Source organism: Staurois parvus, unplaced genomic scaffold (genome assembly GCF_062004578.1).
Source record: "Staurois parvus isolate SC_StPar_1 unplaced genomic scaffold, SC_StPar_1.0 ptg000299l, whole genome shotgun sequence".
NCBI classification, from domain to species: Eukaryota; Metazoa; Chordata; class Amphibia; order Anura; family Ranidae; genus Staurois; species Staurois parvus.
In genome coordinates, this window is record NW_028318095.1 from 11,008,189 (window position 1) to 11,029,840 (window position 21,652).

The 21,652-nt window shown below is 37.7% G+C and overlaps 1 protein-coding gene across 2 annotated transcripts in view; it reads left to right on the forward strand.

Moving 5' to 3' along the window:
* The window catches only part of EPHA3 (EPH receptor A3), a 544,240-nt gene extending 526,125 nt beyond the window's left edge, over nucleotides 1–18,115 (forward strand). For both annotated transcript variants that reach the window (XM_089682929.1, XM_089682930.1), the window contains exon 17: nucleotides 8,452–18,115. In XM_089682929.1, coding sequence (XP_089539055.1) covers nucleotides 8,452–8,557 — 106 coding nt within the window. In that variant the 3' untranslated portion in view covers nucleotides 8,558–18,115. The remainder of the gene's footprint in view (nucleotides 1–8,451) is intronic.
* Nucleotides 18,116–21,652: the final 3,537 nt, after the last annotated feature.

Below are 21,652 nucleotides of genomic sequence, written 5' to 3' on the forward strand. Positions count from 1 at the left end.
AACATGTTCATTTGCTATCAAAAAGTAATTTTTAACATTTTTAAATCTGCACTTTTTAATAAAAATAAAGCCTAATGATCTGCCGTGAAGGTCCTTAATTGTGCAGGCACCTCCTGTTATAAAAATGTGAGCTATCAGCATGGAGGTCTAATTGCTGTTGAAAATATTGAGACTGCAATGGTGTTTACCACTGCCAAGGGTGAGGGCCCTGCTTGTTAACATGTGAAAACTGGCTCAGTTGAGAATAAGACCCTGTGCTCTGTTGCCTATATGAAACATCTGTTGACCATACTGTGTGCTCATTCCTCGCCCACCCCCCGACACAAACCATGCATGTCCTTTAAGTATCTCTGTTGAAATTGTGTAAAGTAAAGCTGCATTAGGTAACCAAAGTGTCCTTGTTGCAGTTCTTGCTCCTGACCATAAATATTTGCAAAGCCATATAGTTGGAATTGCTTCTTCCCCAGACTGGCAGGCTGAAACTTTGTGAACATGGCCTGCCAGCTTCCTAGGCTCCCAGGTGATTGGAACCCTCTCTGACCTACAGCACAACTGGCTACATAGCACTCAGGTTCTTTGTACTGCTCCAAGTAGTTTCCTACTGGGTCAGCAAAATTCCCTCAACCAGGGCTCTGGATGGTGAGAAGCTGGTTCAGGGTCAATATAGCAGTAACAAAATGGTTCAAGATCAGTATTGTGGTGAGAAGCTGATTCAACTTCAATGTGGCAGCTGCCATCTGTGCGGGCTGGATTTTGAAGGAAAGAAAAATTAAATTAGATGAGTGTGGTGAAGAACACTACCGTCATCTCATGTTAAACAGAAATAGAAGAAACCCTCTTATATTAGTGGGATTTTTAAGGCACAAAAATCTGTATCAAACTTTAGTTTATATAAAAAAGGTTTAATCAATGTTTTATTATTTGTACAAAACATTAGAAATACCCATAGACCTACAAATACAGGTGGTTATACATACACATCAATCACAAATTATATACAAACACAAAGCGGAGTTCAAGTCAAAATAGGATACTTGACGCATTTTAAAGACGTCAAACGATCTCTTCTTCAGAAGTGCCGAAATAGGACAAGAGATCTCTAATAAAAGTATACATTTGTAAGTACATAATTTATTTACATATACACTGCTTACAAACATTAAAGGAACACTTTTAATCAGAGTATAGCATCAAGTCAGTTAAACTCCTGAGATATTGATCTGGTCAGTTAGGTAGTAGAGGGGGATGTTAATCAGTTTCAGCTGCGTGGTGAATTTAATGAATTAACAACAAGTGCACTAGATGGGCAACAATTAGATGACCCCCAAAACAGGAATGGTTTTACAGGTGGAGGCCACTGACATTTTTTTCCCTACTCTTCTTTTCTGACTGTTTTTCACTAGTTTTGAATTTGGCTAGGGTCAGTATCACTACTGGTAGCATGAGGTAATATCTGGACCCTACAGAGGTTGTACAGGCAGTTCAACTCCTCCAGGATGGCACATCAATACGTGCCATTGCCAGAAAGTTTGCTGTGTCTCCCATCACAGTCTCAAGAGCATGGAGGAGATTCCAGGAGACAGGCAGTTACTCTAGGAGAGCTGGACAGTGCCATAGAAGGTCCTTGACCCATCAGCAGGTATCTTCTCCTTTGTGCAAGGAGGAACAGGATAAGCACTGCCAGAGCCCTACAAAATGATCTCCAGAAGGCCACTGTTTTGAATGTCTCTGACTAAGCAATCAGAAACAGACTTCATGAGGGTGGCCTGAGGGCCCGGCGTTCTCTAGTGGGCTCTGTGCTCACTGCCCAGCACCATAGAGCTTGATTGGCATTTGCCATTGAACACCAGAATTGGCAGGTCCACCACTGGCACCCTGTGATTTTCACAGATGAGAGCAGGCTCACCCTGAGCACATATGAAAGATGTGAAAAGGTCTGGAGAAGCCGTGGAGGATGTTTTGCTGCCTGTAACATTGTTCAGCATGACCATTTTGGTGGTGGGTAAAAGTGATGGTCTGGGAAGGCATATCCATGTAGGGACGCACAGACCTCTACAGGCTAGACAATGTTACCCTGACTGCCATTAGGTATCGGGATGAAATCCTTGGAGCCATTGTCACATCCTATGCTGGTGCAGTGGGTCCTGGGTTCCTCCTGGTGCACAACAATGCCTGGCCTCATGTGGCAAGAGTATGTAGGCAGTTTCTGGAGGATGAAGGAATTGATACCATTGAATGGCCCCCACACTCGCCTGACCTAAATCCAATAGAACACATCTGGGATATACCCGTGTTGCGTGAAATAAATGTGGTGATAAATTAATATATTATTAGACTATATTTCAATCCACTTTGCATGATTAAACTATAAATTAAATAAATATAATTATAATTAAATTATATGTGGAAAAATATAATATAACTGAAACAATATATATAATTGTGCAATGGTTAATCTGAACAATATAAATATATAAAAATAAAGAATAAGAATGAAATATATAAAAAATAAATAAAAAAGTGTCTAAAAATTGATTTATGTATTCACAACGCTGTTTAGATCTCTGCTTCAGTTTTGACACTCTTATTCGCTCACCTTCCTGTAAGCCTAATCATAGGCAAACCAAGCTTTTGATCCAATTAAATGATGACTTTTTATTCTGTGGTTGGATCCTTCAGGAGGATATGGACTGTGGAGCTCCCCTCTGTTCTCCTGGATTAATCACTGCTTTTATGCTGGTGTGGGTATAAGGATCTTTCCCTCCTTACACTTCAGGATTCCACTCCATCCCTCTGCTTCTCTCCACGTTATAGCAGTAAAAAAGAAAAAGTATATAGTGCCTTATCGTTATATAAAAGGTTTATTAAGTGCCCTTTAACATAGATGCACTCACATGGTGAAACATATAAAATGCGCCTTGTATGTATAAAAACCGCTCAGTGCAACAAGTCTCCTCTGTGTGTCTTCCACACACAGGCTATACTCGCCGTTCAGACGTTGGGTACGTGGTGATGTCAAAGCCCCTCCCCGAGTATCACCACACCAGCATAAAATCAGTGATTAATCCAGGAGAACAGAGGGGAGCTCCACAGTCCATATCCTCCTGAAGGATCCAACCACAGAATAAAAAGTCATAATTTAATTGGATCAAAAGCTTGGTTTGCCTAGGATTAGGCTTACAGGAAGGTGAGCGCATAAGAGTGTCAAAATTGAAGCAGAGATCTAAACAGCGTTGTGAATACATAAATCAATTTTTGGACACTTTTTTATATATTTTTTATGTATTTCATTCTTATTCTTTATTTTCATATATTTATATTGTCCAGATTAACCATTGCACAATTATATATATTGTTTCACTTATATCATATTATCCCACATATAAATTAATTTAATTATAATTATATTTATTTAATTTATAGTTTAATCATGCAAAGCGGATTGAAATATAGTCTAATAATATATTAATTTATCACCACATTTATTTCACGCAACACAGGTATTAAATAATTAGTTATTTCATCATAGGGGCGCGGCATTTCCCTGGAAATATTTTACAATAATTGCACATATCAATGAGGATGTGATTAAGTGCCAGTGAACCACACCAGAAAATTAAGTACAGTATTTGTGGCTCACAAGTAATTCACACACATCTGGGATAGAATTTTTCAGTCCTTCCGACGCCACCAAGTTGTACCTTCAGACTGTCCAGGAGCTCAGTGACGCTCTGGTCCAGATCTGGGAGGAAATACCCCAGGACACCCTCCGTTGTCTCATTAGCAGCATGCCCCAATGTTGTCAGGCATGCATACAAGCAAATGGGGGCCATACAAGCTACAGAGTACAATTTTTTTTATTCCATAACTTTTATTAGAATCAAAAAGACAAAACAAATCAAAAATACAACATAAAGGAGATATCAATAGGATTGCAATGACCAAGTTAGATAGAAAGACATCATGTTTTAGATGATACAATTTGTCCGAAATTCAAAAAAATGAATAACAAGATGGGAGAATGGGGACTGCAGGGGATTACCTCCTGAATATCATAGGTGAAAAGCTATTCCTAGTTGCGGTTTTGGGTGAGGGGCGCTCAAGAAAGCAAGGCTCTCTAACTGATCTAGAAGCAGTATACCCTGGAGTCGGTAAAAGGTCAGTGACAGTTGGAGCGTGACCCAGAACCAGATAAATCTACGTAGGAGGGGATTGTGGATCAGGATCTATAGTGGCCTTATAATAAGTGATATGTGTGTCTGTCAGGATCATCCGAAAAAAAAAAGGTCAAGAGAGCATGAGTGAAAAAGTGCAGATGATAATGTGGTACCATGGTACAAGGAGTGTGATCCCCCTGGTGGATGGATGAGTGACTCCTGATCCCTGGAGGTAGATGACCCTGCAACTACTTGTTCTGCTGCGGTTGGCCCGGTTGAGCTGTGGATGTTCATCCTTCCGTTACCAGAGGACCAGGAGTGATGGTTTAAATACTCAAATGCACATTTGTTTGTGCTATCTGGTTAGTGCAATCTACATCTATATACACATCACCAGAGTCACAAATTGCACCTTTTTACAGATTTGGGGACTTATATGCTTTTTTATTTCATTCTACTATTGGAGTTCACCAACTGCACAATTATAACGTCCTTAGACGCTCATTGCACATGATTTCGATCGTAGCATTCTACAGCGCTGTTATAGCGCTGCATATCTTTGATTGTATTTAGGAAGGTATAGAGGATTTTGCCTTTATGTCAGCTGCTTATTCCCTGTACTACCTAGCGCTCGTATACCTTTGCTATTGTTTAGATGATAGTGTGAGTTTATGGGGAAGGAAGAGAAATAGGAAGACAGCAGAAAGAGTGAGAGGTGGGAATAGTCTCAGGCAGGAGGTGACTAAGAGGGGGATAGGGGAAGAAAGAAGGGGTAAGGAGGGAAAGGGGAAAAAAAGGGGGGGACTGAGTACCATTTTGAGTTGCTGCAATGAAATTTCACTAAAATGGACTAGCCTGATGCATAATTTTTTTACTTTGATTTTCGGGGAGTCTTTGAATTCAGTCCTCTGTAGGTTGATAATTTTCATTTCCATCAAAAGATGGAGCATCCTTACGTTCCACATATCCAGTCCATATCAGTATAGATATCCAGCATGATATTTTTCCCAACTGAGATCTGATGTGTTTTCAAAGTTTTCCTTTAATGTTTTTGAGCAGTGTAGCTAGACTAGCAATTACACAGGGAATACTTGCACTAACCCTGCATCGAATGATGAATGAAGAGAACCGCCACTATTTTTTGCACAAAGAAACAAAGAACATATGCATCTGTCAATATTCAAGTTCCCCAAAATTTGGGGAGCGATAGATGCATATGTCCCTTGTTTCTTTGTGCAAAAAATTGTAGTGGTTCTCTTCATTCAACATTCAATGCAGGGTTAGTGCAAGTATTCCCTAGTGTTCACTAATCAAACTATATGTATATAAATGATGTACTTACAAATGAATACTTTTGTTGTAGGTCTCTTGTCCTATTTAGGCACTTCTGAAGAAGAGATTGTTTGACATCTTACAATGCGTCAAGTATCCTATTTTGACTTGAACCCCACTTTGTGTTTGTATATAATTTGTGATTGATGTGCATGTATAACCGCCTGTATTTGTGGGTCTATGGGTATTTCTAATGTTTTGTACAAATAATAAAAAATTGATTAAACCTTTTTAAACCTTTTTTATATAAACTAAAGTTTGATACAGATTTTTGTGCCTTAAAAAATCACACTAACATAAGAGGGTTTCTTCTATTTTTGAAGGAAGAAAGGATACGCTGAAGCCAAGGGCTTGCCTATGACAGCAGTAGGGCAAGACATTTTTTTTGGTAAAATGAAGACTGAGCTCCCTTGGTCAGATGTAGTGGAATTGTATAGCAGATCTTACATTAATGAAGTGTGTGTCTGCAGCAACCCTACGCAGTGGAAGTCTGAGTCACCTGCCATTTTTCATACACGAAGCTGTTTATAGAGGTTAATCATTATTGACTGGAATATTATGGATTTCCCTTAAGGCCTTGTTCAGGCACTACATATATAGCATAGAGTATTGTTCATACAAAACATGCGGAAAAAAACCAACACAGGTCACTTAGAGTTTTCTGGCCACAAATGACCCCTAAGGAATATGTTACAGAAAATAGTTCTATCAGCAGCTTAGTAAATTCCATCATGAGAGCACTGAACTGTACCACGAAAATCTCCAGAGCTAATGAAAAAATGACATTCTGTTGGACTACTAATGAGCATAATTACCTGATGAGTTTTTAAGTAAATTACTATGTAAAACTCTTCCTGTCTAAATGAGTATCCCATTAAACAGCCATCTCTCTGAACATGCCCGACATTGATGAGGGATTGCTGAGGCTTTCCTGAGATGACATTTTATTTTCTATCAGCTAGAATAGATGTATTGTTCCTTGGACTTGCCTAATGTTTAGGAAAGCTGTGCTGATGTATTGTACTTTGTAGGAATTACACATCTCTTGTAATTATAATGCTTTCTTTAAACACAAAATGGCTTTGTTATATTTTGTATATGGCTCTCCTTTTAGAATCTGTACAACAAAGGAAAGCAACATGGACTTGAAAGACCTAGTATCCACTCCACACTGCATAATAAAGGGAACCACTCAGACAGTTTTATGTATTCTTTTTCTTCATTTAGGTGTATTTTAGGTTTCTAAATATAAACTTTTAAGTTGGATTCTGTCCTAAGTTTACCGGTCTTCCAGTTCCTGCAATTTAGCTCAAAGTCTAGAAGCTAGAATTTTTAAAGCAAAGCTGTAGTGTATTTTAAGTGAGTACATGTTTTGCATAATTATTGCAATAATTATTTCAATGTGAAAGTTTATTAGAAAAAAAAACTACTATACCACCACCGACCGTATACATACCTCAGCTTTGCTCTCCTGCTACTGGGAACCGAAAAAAAAAATATCTGGGGTTTCTCTGGCATGACAGCACTAATGTTTGGTGATTTGGCAATTTAGCCGCACAGCTCTGTCTCACACAGTGATTAGTGTGTTTTTTTGCTGATACTTTTAAAAAGTGAGGACCAAGGAGAAGGTACTAAGTTTTTTTACAGTTTAAGGATAGGTTAAGCGGTTCTGCTTGCCACGTTTACATAAGCACAGCATCCCATGCATTTGAATGGGTTGCTGTACCTGTGTTTCCTGCAGAATGCACAGAAACTGCTTTGGCATGTGTTTCAATGTATAGGGGTGACATTAAGAATTAATGACACCCCCATGTGTTTTCTTAAAAGCAGCACTTTCTGTATGCAGCTGCATTTGGGTGTGGGAATACATGAGATTTAAATGCATTTCCACACCCGGACATATGAGTAGCTGGCCTTAAGTCCACTTTCACGTGTATCTAAAGTTTTTGCCTAGCATGGTGAGGGTTAGAACTCTTGTAAAATTGCAGAAAGTCATCAGCACTGCAGAATTTCTTCTTATTATTATGAAAGATATCATGACAATATACAATATCATGGCAAGATATTTTGAGATATCATGAGAAAATATGGCCAATGTTCCAGCCCTTATAGGTCTCTTTCCTAAAGGAAGCATTGTGACACATTGCATTATAACCACTGTTAAGATTTTTTTTCTGTCTTCACTTAGAAGATCCACCCTATACATTTGTCCTGGTGACCATTGTCACTGACAGTAAGGGAAAATACTACATTTTTGTCACCAGAAGTGGAAGAGAATGGATATCTTTCAAGGGGGAGAAATTTCCTTTAACTTTCAGTTGTGACCACAGGACAGGAAAGGAAGGAATATCTCACCAGTGGGACACACATGGAAAAGAAAAAACACCTGAAGGGTTTTAACCATTTCCCGCAATATAAGATATAAAATAAGGTTTGGGCTTTAGACATATTTTTACTGTAACAATTTCACCACAAAAATTATTTCTGAGAAATTAAGTCTATGTCCTTGGGTTATGTTTATCCATGCACATGATAGCACAACAAAAAACGAGATACTTGACTGAAAGGGAAGCAGTTTTGTGCTCTCAGCAGATGGGTGTAGGTGATAGGTGATAATGGTTTGGGGGGAACTGTGCTACAGGCAGACACTGAATAGTAACAACCAAAAACACATTTCAGGTTAACTCTAAGATGCAGAAGGAGTTGTATATTGAGAAATATTACTTTTCCCTTAAATTCCTATTTTGGTTTCACATGAACAAAAAAATTAGAAGAAATATTCTCCATTTGGTCATAGACAACAAAAAACTGACAGGGATTCTAAACCTCCTCCACTATATCCAAAACTAAATCACTCCTATCTGGAGAATCTTTCTTTAGAGATTAATGGAAGACAGTTAGTAGACACGATTAAAAGTGCAAAATATTTTAATGAACCTTGTTTTTTTTCTTCTTACTCTAGTGATATGAAGACAGTCGGAGTCACAATCATTGGCCCTCGAAAACAAATGATGGGTGCAGTCAAACCTCAAGAACTGCATATAAAGAATGGACCTGTTAATGTGTAAACATAATAAACTACAGGAAGCTACACTTCAAATATATGGTGCAATTTAATCTAAAAACTGAGAGTGCGTTGTGGGGAGCTTGAACTTAATGTAAACCTCACATGCTCTTATGTTGGAGTAAACATGCCTTAAAATCGGAGTGAAAACTCTTCTATTTCTCTGTCAGGAAGGCTGCATTTCCAGTCACTAAAGAAAAATGTACCACAATTAGGCTGTCAAAATAGCAGACACCATCGAAACAAGCAGAAGATCACAGGGTCAACCAGGAGCAAAAGTCACAAGATTTGCAGTACACTTTAATAAATCAATTAGTTTTATGAAGTTTGGTTTGTAATGAGTTTTAGCAACCCTAAAGTTAACCTGTCATCATGAGAATAGAATGTTTAATATAAAATTAATTAGGAACTCCACTTAAAATGATTTTTTATATTTGGGGTAGAGTTATAATTTAGTTAGATATTGCAGGGTTCTGAGACTCTGTTGGGGGAATGCCGTTCATTATCACAGGCATGACAGATCAGTGTCCACTGCTGAAGTGAATTTTCTGTATGTTTTTATGGAAAATCAAGCTCAAGCTGAGAAGCCAAGCTTTGCTCATCACAGGAGTACTGGGGATTGTGTGATTTCTTCCTAATGGGAATCTAGAGAGGAGAAACCACTTAGGGAGATTCAGCTCCTACCCAACTTCCCAAAAAGCAGGAATTATATAGTGGACATACATTCATCTTAAATGGCAGAGAGTAAGTGGTTTAAGTAACATGGTAGGGTTCTAGAAGGAGACGATGTGATGCTAAAATATATAAATGTAGAAGAGGGTTTGATTCACCCAGATAAAGTGAATACAGAATGTGGAGTTATTGTATATGGATTATAGACCTGGAGAACTTACTTTAATTTGTATAAGACAATTTCATCCATTTTTGGTCTATGTTGGTAGCTTAGAGGCTTCAAGTAGGCCCTGCTCTAGATTGAGTTAATATTTTATGGGGATTTAACCTAATTGGAATAAACTGATGAAGGTACACCTTTCAGTACATCAAAACATTAAAAAATGTGCAATGCAAATGATAAATGCCCTTAAATTGCTAAGGGTAATAATTAAAAAAACAGATATTTCACACAATACTTCTTTTTAAATCTCCCCTAAAATGATTGCCTACTAATATCTAAGAATCTTTTTCAATAAAAGGTACTTCATTGTTTCAGATGCTTGAATTAAAGTAAGCTCACCAACACAGAAGTACAATGGCTGCTCTGTTGACCCTCTGCCTTTGATATTTTAACCTGGACCAATCTTGTGGGTCAATTAGAGTAAAGTCAGAAGGCCTTCCCTAATTTTTTCTGGATCAACTAGGCAGAAAAAGGGTAAGCAAAACAACCAGGCAGTTGGCATTTTCAGGGTGAGAGGTCAGCAATTGCAGCCTCTATTTTGTTCTTTTGAAGGATTAATGCACTAGAAAATAAAGTGCCCTTTTCCCCTGTTCCCTAGCCTAAAGTAACCCACACTTCCCCTCCTAAAACAGTAGCTGTGGTCTCCACTATTTGTTCACATCTCAACCCAAAAATATGCTGACTACAACTGCAAAATGGCCTCCTGCTGACTTTTATGAGACCAGCTCTTGAGCAACTTCAGTTCCAGGTCAAGGACTCAGACGTCTATGGAGAACTACTGCGCAGATATGACATGTACACAGAAGATTTCCGGTGGAGGATTAAAACAAAGCAGGGAGCCACATCTGTGATTTTGAGTTAAATATGCATCTGAGGAGGGGATAGTTGGAGTAGTTTAGATTACGGATTATATTTTATATGGCACTCCTCAACACAAAACTTGTATGTGAGCCTTTTACTTATTATGTTTATTATTATAGCTTCTGATAAAATGTAAAGAAGAACTTTAAGAATACTAGTCGATCATTGCTCTTTCTTAGGTGTCCCTGATACAGAGACGTACAACTGCAATGTTAAAGTACACAGTTAAAATCTACTTCCCCAGAAACATCTATGAGGCCCCAAAAAATTAATTCTGACCAACTGCAAATAGCACACCTTCAGTTACAGCGTTTTACTCTAAGACCTGTTCATAATAGGGACTCACATTGATTGTACTGCCCCTGGTGTAGGCTATGTGATGCAATTCTGATGTGCCAAATCCAGTGCATCACACAGTTTACTTATATTTCATAGAACTGTCATGATTGACATTTCAATACAGTTATCTGCCCTGCTGTGGCACTGCAATGCAGTGGTTTGCGTCACACCTTGCATTGAAAAAAGTACTTCATCAAAACAAGGCTGTCAAAATGATTGGAAACAAGGCATTTAGCTTTGTTTGTTCACATGGACTGAGCTGGAAATAGTTGCCAGTGAAGCTCCACATCTGGTGTGTACACACAAACAAAAGAGAGAAGAAGAGACTCTTAATGTTTTAATTTCTGGAAATACATTTTAAAAATGAGATATATTTTGGAGGGAATAAAATTTCAATAGCAGATGTACAATATTGTTACTTACTCCTTGGTACAAAAAAGGGCCTTAGTAATTAAACAGAACATATAGGGCCGGAAATGTAGACACTGCAAATGGTTCTTCCAGTAAAGAAAGCTATAGTGTATTTTTTATAGTATATCCTAAATTAAGATCTGAGACTTGCTTTAGACCTAGTTAGTGTGTACATATAAATTAAACGTACATATCCTTTAAAATGAGCCTATTCTTTTTTCAATGACAGGTTGACTTTAAACTTTCTTTCATTGTTTCTCACATTGTGTGTTTAAAGTGGACCACAATCCAAAATGTATTTTTAGATTTGGATTAAGTGTGGCATCTCTGGAACCTATGCCAGATTTTTACTACTGTCTGTGAGCTTAATGTTCAGAATTCTAAGAACTTCTTGTCCCAGTGATACAATAAAAAGTAAGCAAAACTACTCAATGGGACTCAGAAACCTGCCAGAGGTTCATACCCTTCCAGCTTCCTATAATGGCATTGCTTATACTGCTGACTATGTCCCCCACTGGAGAAGTTCTCTTCCCTTCCAGTCTTGGTGACATATGAGGAAGTGAAGAAGTTTTCTCTTATAGGGTTACAGGCAGCAATAAAACCTGATAAAGATTCTAACCCGTCCTCACTCTTTCCAAATATTAGCAAAAAAAGATTTAGTACATATTTTTTAAATTGGTGGAAAACACTTTGTAGGAAATGTGATATTTTTCAGCATTTATTGATCATTTGTAAATTTATATTTATTTTGTGTTTTTTTAAACATGTTTGTTATTGCATTTTAGTTTTAAAACATAGTTTCATTTCATTATAATGCTTCCAGGATAGTTTGTGGCCAAATTATGAATTGTCTGAAAATCTAATCACCTTTACAAAAAAAACACAACTTGAAAACTGCCTTCCCTTCTCTCTCCTTTATTCTATGACATTTTCAATGCAAACAGAATATTTAGGATTCCACTTTAAAGCAGTCAATAGAATGATACAAGGTAATATATGTTTGTAAAACATTATTCTACAGGTAAAGTGAACTTGTGCCCAAACTATAGACATTAGACTATTTACATATTCTTATTAAGCAGCACAGATGCTTTAAACCAAGCCATTCCTGGCTGCTCTAACTGCTATTAATGTGAAGTAATTCATTCTCAAAGATCACAACAAGGAAATCAAACTTGGTTTCATTCATTATAAGACCCCTTTCATATGGGGATGTATGGTCTGTTCAGCAAGGGGTGAACAGACCTTATCTTGAATCAGAGCAGGACGCCATGAATGTCACTTTTCTGATATCTATGTTCATTTAGTTTTAAGCTCTATTTAAAAACCAGAGTTTTCCTGGAGCCATATAAGATCTATGGGCTGCTGCATGTAAACGGAATTGCGTCCATGTACATCAAACTACTTCTGATCCATCATGTTTTCATCATAAAAAAATGAAAAAGGATGCAGGCAACCTTTTCCATTTTTTGTGTAGTCTTGGACAGATTTGAAGGTAAGCAGATGTAAACTAATGCATGCCTGAGGGCATCCACTGTTCATAGACTTACATGGAGCTTTTGAGCAGGTCCACCTGAAAAACTGACAGGTGGACCTAATTGGACTACTCCTGTAAAGGGAGCTTTACAACTTAGAAAAACCTGCTGGTTGTTTATATTAGAAGGCTGGGAGGCGTTTCCAGAAAAAAAAAAAGTTAAGGCTCTTTTCACACGGGGTGGACTCTGCCAGGGGATCTGTCCACTGATCCCCTGCTGAACAGAGCGGAGTAGGCAGATGACAGGCCCAGCTCTGCTTAGTTTATGCAAAGCAGGCACTGATAAAGCCCACTCTGCTCTATGAGTGGTCCACTGTCTGTTTACACCGACTGATCTCCAATCTGCCTTGATGGAGGAGGATGGACCACTTTTATTTTTTCTTTTTTAGCAAACCGAATCGAGTTGGAGGTAGGAGGGTGTAAATGGATACAAATTTTTTTACACCCATCAGCCTGGATGGATAGTCTGATCAGGTCCACCTGAGAAACTGACAGGAAGACCAGTTTGGACTATATGTGTGAAAAGGGAATTAGATTTCCTTCCCTGTGTTATAAAACTTTAAAAATAATTTCTACACAATGCTTAAAGATAGAGATAAATGGAGGCTTGTTTAAAAGTGCTTTTACTGCTGTAAATACTATAGTGTGCATAGTCTGAGCATAGGTTCATTTTAAACACCTGAAACAAGTTATTGTTTAAAATTGTTGCATATTTTTATAATTGAAAAAAAAGGTTTATTAAGACGATTTTCAAATATTAATAATAACAATATAATTATGACTGTCCAGCCAATGAGTTTACATATGTATTAAGCAATATATGTGATGTTACTGTGGACATTTATCAAGCTGCCTCAGTTGTATAAGTAAATCATAGCTTGCTTTTGTACCAGCTGTTATTGTGCATTTTTTCAAAATTCTTTAGAAATAACAAGGAATGATGAATTCCTAAAGAACCCCCATCTTTTATAGTCTTTTCTATAAAGATACTGAATTATAATTCACCTTGGATCTCTGCATATTTATTTCTTTGTTTTAGTTTCAATTATTTAGAGATGATTTGGCTTTGATCCTCTTTTTCCTATGATGGCTATGAAGTACATAGTAATGCCTGAGTTGAATCCAGCTAATTCAGAGGTACTTAACATATGTCATATTGAATTACAAAATCTCAAAACCTAAAATCCCATCAATCCTGGAATAAACATAGATGAAACTACATTTTTAATAGCCTCTCAGGATACAAATATGGCAGTTGCAATCACTAGAAATGGATTAAAATATATCTAACGCAACTTGTTTTTGATAGACCAGGGAATGGTTTAAACCCATCTTTTTTGCAATTTGTGGACATAAAAAGAGATTTTTTCCTGTGGACATAATCCCCTCTTAAACACTGTTGTCCACTTGATATCCACTGTGTTCCTGTTCTGGTGAAAACTCAAAATATTTCATAATCTCTAACTTTAATCGTGGTGACAGTGATCATCAGAACAAAAAAAAAGAGAGTGCATCTTGCCAACAGGGGCACAGACAACAATAAAAACCTGATAGGGTTCTAACCCCTCATCACTCTGTACAAAAACTAAAGAAGAATGTTTCAGCTTGAGATATACCTAAAGGCAGAACAGGGCTCTAAGCAAGGTAAGTTTTGGCCACCCCATCCCTTTGTTTGACATTGATAAAGACTTCAGTGGCAGAGAGAAATCACATCATTTGCTTTGCTGTACAGGCATGACCTGCCCCATTAGACACCAACTGTATACAACTGTATCCTCCATTGTAAAGTAACAGACAGATGCAAAGCTTAGACCAATGGTGCTACCCCCCCGGTTTACTGTAGAAGCATGAAGGTTGTAGATGGGCCCTCTGGACATCCAAAGAGCTCTAAGCTCCTGCCTAGGATGTCTTATGGATGATTTAGTTCTGGGCTTCATTGCCTTGTTTTTTTTAAAAAGATGTTTTCAGGGCTGTCATCCTTATGCTTCTTTTAGTACTTGGTCTCTGACCTTCAACAAACTGTGCAGTCAAGTGCTCTGCATGTTGAAAAGTAAGTCTTCCCAGACTGACAGTTAAAGATTGTTTTAAGGAATAACAAAGAAGCCTTTCCTAAGTGAATCCCTGGCCTTCATCAAGTTGTGCATATGAAATGTTCTCTGTTATGTGTCAGTGAGCCACAAAGTAGTGACCCCAGGTTCTGTATCTTTAGAAATAAGTCTTCCTGACCTGAAAGTTTCCCTCTAAGGAAGCAATGGGGTTGATTTACTAAAACTGGAGAGTGCAAAATCTGGTGTAACTGTGCATGGCAGCCAATCAGATTCTAAATTCAGCTTGTTCATTTAAGCTTTGACAACCCGAAAGCTGATTGGTTTCTACGCAGAGCTGCACCAGATTTTGCACTCTCCAGTTTTAGTAAATCAAACCGTAAGTCTTCCTAACAGTTGCCCTTTAAAAATAGCTTTTCCTCAAAATATATCTAAATCCCAATTTATTTTTATTAAAAAAGTGAAGAGTTAAAAGCCTGTAAAATGTTTTCAGCCACATGTTTCCCTTTGGGGAGAATGTTATTTATTTCCTGCTCTGTAGACCAAAGGGGTTAGAGATAATCTCTTGTTCTTACACAGTTTTAACCAGAACAGGAGTCCCCATGGGAGGATTTCTACTCTATCATGTTCTGGTGAAAACTCAAAATGTAGGTTTTTTCCTCACTCTCCCTCGCAGAACAAAGATAGGACAAAGATAGGAGAGAATCTCCCTGGGAAAGAAATGGACTGTATCAACAACTTGACTTAGGTTCCAACCCTTCCAAATTCTATCCACAATTGAAAGCAAAAGCCTTGTCTTTAGATACAGTTTAGTACAAAAACTAAAATAAGTGTATTCTCCTGTTTAGACAATAATTGGTACAACCCCTCAGCTGATACAATCCAGAGTAACCCAATGGAAAGACTATCATGATAATTGGCTGCTATATGGCCTTATTAGGGATTCCCACCTTCCATTTACTCCTGCTTCATTTTTAGTATATGAATGTCAGGTGATGTCTCAAGTATATACTGTACAGTACTATAGCCCTGCTTCATATACTGATTCCCAGCCTGCAGATGATATTGTTTAAGGGACAACAGGCATATATAGTAAAGTGTTGGTTGATCTGGGGCAGTCATGTCACAATAAAGCTAAACAGGGTAAGCAGCAATTCCTAGGATGTCCTGGGCATTGAAGAGTGGATATAAAATGACTAAAGCTCTTTCTCCAAGAGGTAAGAATATTGTACATACAGATTTGCGGATTCCTGGTTATATATGGCTCAAAATGAGGCACACATGCAGTATATCTAGATGTAATATAGCTATTTTTTACCTAATTTGAAAAATAACCCACAACCCTTAAAAGGGCATATTTATAAAGCATTGAATCTAACTTTCAATAAACATTTACTATAGGGAATGTTCCAGATGCATGTGTTTCTAGTGACAGTGACTGAACCCCACTAGATAATGTTTGGTGAAAGTAACATTCACTGCATTATAAATAGACCCTTTAGTGATGTGTGACCAAGTATTACCAACTGGGATATAAACATAACAAATGGACACTGATCTTTGGAAGCAACAAACTTCCTGTTATGAGATAAGTTGAAAATAAATTAAATAGCTATTCCACTAAGATGTAATCGTGATGATTTACTAATGGAGTAGAGACTTTTTTCACTTTGAAAAGTAAATGTGCACTGTGAACTGTGTTCACTGCATCACTCCAATCATGTGCAAGCAAAAATCTTGTTTTATTTTCCTTGTACATTATTATTTACTAAGATACATGAATATTATCTAACCTTATTGTAAATCAACTCCAAATAATGAAATGAGCTAATAGTGTGTAAATATGAACACACTTTATGAACCTTTTCTGCTTATTTAAAGACTTAATATGAGCTTTTCTGTTGCCATTATCCTGTAATTCATTCTGCCTCCAGCCAGTAAAATAATTCTAAAACTCTGCAAGAGAGAAGCACCTTTCTAGGCATGTTTCAAAGAGGGTTTGTCAACTTGGATAATAAACTTTAGGTTGCAGTTTTCTTGAAATGTGCCTCAGGAGTAGACTCAGGAGTAGATAGGGATATACTGTACAAGAACTTTGCCATGTAAAGAAAATAGTTTTTGTCCTGTCATCTATAATTCATTATAGTTCAATTTTCTGAAATGTACTGGAAGAAATACTGAATGAACAGGCTGCATATAACAATTACTTGTATTTTACTCTAGCTCAAACCCTATTGGCTATTCCACAGGCTTCACTGTCCCTTCTCTCCCCAGTAGAGAGTGTGTTACATTAATTATGTGAATGTAAGTAATATAGTAAAAATAAAGTAATAGGTAATGATGTAATTGACTGCTGTGGAGAGATATAAAAGCAATTAAAAAGATATTTAAAAGTAAAACACAAATTTCTTGCCATAGTAAATGCTCTCTATTGCTCTATTGGTTAATAATATTTAGGCTACACAACCCCATTAAACTTTTTGTATTGAATATACTATACTACATTCACTTTGCTTCACCGAATGGCTATTAATGTTTATATTCTTGTTTTTATTTTTTTTATTTTTTTGAGCATGCTAGTAACTTTTATGAAGATCCTTCTTTGCACCAAAGTAAATCACTAGTGAATTAAACTTCAGACATTTAGGTGCCTATGAAATCTGTATTTTCAATTTCCTTTTTTTGAAAATTGACAGCCTGAATATTTTCTAAGCTATTCATATTGTGATTCCTTTTTTAGATCTGTATATGGCCCATTATCCATTATGAAGACAGCATGTTACCGTGACACATACAAATCATTGCATAATGGGCTGGATAGATTGCAATAACATGAATCCTGCATCCAACTGGCCATTTATACCAATGTAAAATTAAATGGACCTTTTCCTTATTTTTTATTTCGATGTTTTGGGAATGATAATGAAGGTTTCTCAACCTTGCAGTTATGATGTATTCAGTAAGCGGCGTTCAATATATATTATAGTATACACTGCGTAGCTTGCTTTTTCAAGGTCTGCAACTCTTCATGACAAGGCTTGGCCTTTTCTGTACATAATGTATGTAAAACATAGCATTCAAAAATTTCTACCTTTTGGATTACTAGATTTTTTTCCTTTTCATGGTTATCAGTATAAAAACAACTCGAATGGAAAAAAAAAAATAAAATAAAACAAGAATATTCGTATTTTTGTGTTTTCTATATTATTTTGACAGTATTTCAAAGGCAATTGGCCTATTATTTATTTCTGTTGATATACTTAGTTTGCAGCCTGTATTTAGCATTCATTATAAACTGCATTGATTGACTTAATCAGCGTTTATATGATTTGTTTATCTTTTTATGGTTTTTATGACTTAGTTTAAGTTAGTTTTCAGATTGTGCAATTTTAGATGGCCTCTGACTAATGTAAAATGATTTGTAGTGCAAACATTTATATTTTTATAATAAACCTGCTGAAAGTATTTTTGACAGAACTGGTCAGTGTGTTAATTGCTTTGCTGAGTTGTTGTTATTTTAAGTAACCCATATGAACTCATGGTAATAACAGTGTAAAAATCAGGGGCCTTGTCCCTTTAAAAACCAGTAAGGAATACATTCAACAGATTATTGAAGTTTGTCTGCAGAAAGTGATTTTAAGTTATTGTAAATGGCTCTTTCAAATGTATTCTACAGTATTATTATATATTTCTTAAAAGTAATAGAAAGTAGCATATTCTGCATTCTGCATCACCTTCCAGAATGTGTATTGATCTCTTCACTTTAGTCCTTGCTCAAAAGAGCTGACAGTCTTGAGTTGTGAAATGAAAGCCCTACAAACATAAAAAGTAGGGACTTAGAGTCTGTGAACAACTTTATCTCCTCTAGGCAGGGCAAGACTGGAATAGAAGATGGGGGGAAGGGGGTGCGTTAGGGGTAAGGAGGGGCAGCTGCTCTGGACAAATTGTAATCATTTGGAGGGGGAACTATGGGGACAGCTGCAGTGTCCAATGTTAAAGCATTCCAGCACTGGCCACTGCTCCATTAGCCATTACAAGCAGACATTGTAACCACTTGACCACCGGAAGGCTTTACCTCCTTCACGACCAGGGCATTTTTTGCCATTCAGCACTGTGCTATTTTATCTTTCAATTGCTTGGTCATGCAACACTGTACACAACTGACATTTTTATCATTTTTTCACACATATATAGCTCTTAATCACCATTATATATATATATATATATATATATATATATATATATTTAATCACCATTGTTTTTTTGTTTTGTTTTGTTTTTTTCTATATACACAAAAACAATACTGAAAAATTCTGAAACCTAATTTCTGCTATACAATTTTGCAAACAAATACAGACATACTAGTACAGTATGTAGCTGAGCCTGTAACTGCCGCCCACTAGCAGTAAAAGAACTATGGGCAGGTGGCAAGTAGGTAATCAATGCCTAACTTGATGCAGAGTAGAAGACCTGCCATCAGTATGGGTATCTGCTGCTGGTGAGTGGGCATTTACCAAGAGTTGAATCCTGTACTTCTTCTCCATTTTCATGTGATTCATTGTATGATCAGGGAGAAGAAGAAGTTTCTCTTCCTTGTGGTGCCTGTACTGATAGCAGGTCTGACGTAAGTGGGGGCTTATTTCAGAAAGCATGTCTGAAGTAAGTGTGTGCTCTTTAGCCCTCTGAGGTCCTTCAGCCATCTGCAGATCCCTTAACCTCCAAAAATGCCTCTCAAACTCCCACAGCCCCTCAGGCCCCCTGAGAGTCCTCAGTCCTTGCAGTATCCCCACACCTCCCACAGTGACCCCCACATCCTACAGTTCTCCCCAACGTACCACAGTGCTCCCAACCTCTCACACTGCCCCGCAGCCCACATAGCACCCTCCAATCTTCCACAGTGCTCTGAAAATCCACCCTCCAAATTCATAGATCTCCAGATCCCTCTACAGACCCTGTCCCCCATAGTTGGTACAGCCTCAGGAGAACCCTTATGTCCTCATGGTTAGTTATTGGTTCTTCCAGGAGCTAGGTCTCCTGGAGAAAAAGTAAGAATGTGTGAGTTTGTAACATCTTTGAGATGGTTGGGGTGCAGGGCCAATTCTAATAAACTGTGCCTTTAAGGACAGCCAAAAGCTCTTTCCTGTTTTCATTTGAAATTGTTTATTGTTTGTTGTTTATGTCATTTATTAAATTTTGGAAATAAAATGGCTGCTGTGGCCATTTATTTAAAGGGTTAGTAGAAGGACCAAGGCTGACAAAACTATTTTTCATGCATAGAATGTGGTTTAATTTTTTTTTTATTATTCAGAGATCTGGTCCCTTATCCCTATCATTTGGTTCTTATACTTTCGAGTCCTTGTTATGTTCTTGTGTCTTGGTTAAGAACCCTAGCAATAGAGGGTCAGTAGGTGGGCAGCAGGAATTTACTTTCTGAAACCTGCCCATCTATCCCTCCCTTCTTCCTTCTCTATTTTCTGAATAGCCAATTATATTCAGTCTTCCAGCACAGGTTTGAATCTGATTGAGGACTTTGGAAAACATCTTAGTTCTGGACCAAAGTTAAACTTCCTTGCAAAGTAAAAAATTAACTTTGAAAAATGAACATGCTCGCTACCTTTAGTAAATTAACCCCAATTTCTTTCTGAAAGGAGCAATCTGGGAAAATGTTGTCATTGGTCTTCTGGAGCCAGAAAGATGCATGTCTCCTCTCCTACAGTCATCCCTTTGTAACCTTTTTGACAGATCTCAGGGTGAAAGGCAGCAGGGGGCTAAAATGTGTCAGTCATGTGTACACTCAAGAACATAAAGGGTACTACTAAAACACATACATTTACATAATTGTGTCATCTATGGGCCATTATTTTAGTTCAGGAAATGAATATTGACTTTGGATGCTTCTAGATCAAAGATGACACTGGGTTTCTAAACAGAAATGCATTACCAAGGGAGTACTGTGAGCTCTTCCAGAAGTAATAAAAACCTGTAAATATTTTACTGTTACATTACTCTGCATGCACTTGTGCACCATAAACTGTGCTGAAACATCATTTTTACAGTTTCAGCCTTGGTAGGATTAAATGTATGAAATGACAAAAAAAAATAGTGTACCCCTACTAAGAAATGACCAACTCAACACACCAGGTATTCTAGCTAGTATCCCCATGACAAAGAGACAATGAATGTACAGCAGCCTGCCAAGCAGATAGAAGCTCCCATGCCCTTTAACGTTAGGGGAGTGCTTGGAGAGGGATTTCATAAAAAGAATAGTACCCTATCCAAAACTTTAGAGGCCAATGCTGTCATGCACCAGACGTTTCAGAGAGCATGTCTATGTAGCGGCTGGAAAGCTGTCCAGTGTTCTTTTCCCAGTGCTTGCCCTGCAGACAGGCACAGTCCCTCTTTTGGGTCAATGAACAGGGGTATTCTCTTTTTGGTGCTTTTTTTTTTTGGTAACTTGGATTGGCATAGAGAACTGAGTGGGATACTCCAAAACTATGTACAAATAGGAGGACACTTTCTCTTCGATATAACTATGAGCTAAGTCCTTGCACAAGAAAATAGACTTTAGAGTCTTGTAGTAGTGAATTGAAAAATCAGAGCAGAGTCATTTCACTAAGAATTAAATAGACAAAGCTCTTCAGGACACCAGACAACCCTTTGAAAACAGCTGACTCTTTAGCACCAGAAGGGTGGCAACAGCACACAGGTCTGTACTTACAAATGTCCTTAGGTGATTGGCTACCTCCTTCCAATATCCTGCAGACACTTTCTCCCTGTGATACCAGACTAGATCCTCAGACGACAGGCCCTTCAATCAGCTTCAGCAGCTTTCAGCAAAAATTGGCCCCCCAGCCAGCCCAGCTGGGACCATGATAGACAGCAAACACATGGCCGGCTTGCCCAGGGGGAAAGACAGCCCTCCTTAGGCCCTATCTCCTCCTCAGGAACACAACACTTCTGTCCAAACTATTTATACACTTTCCCAGAATTCATCTGTTCATTCCCCCACAGGAA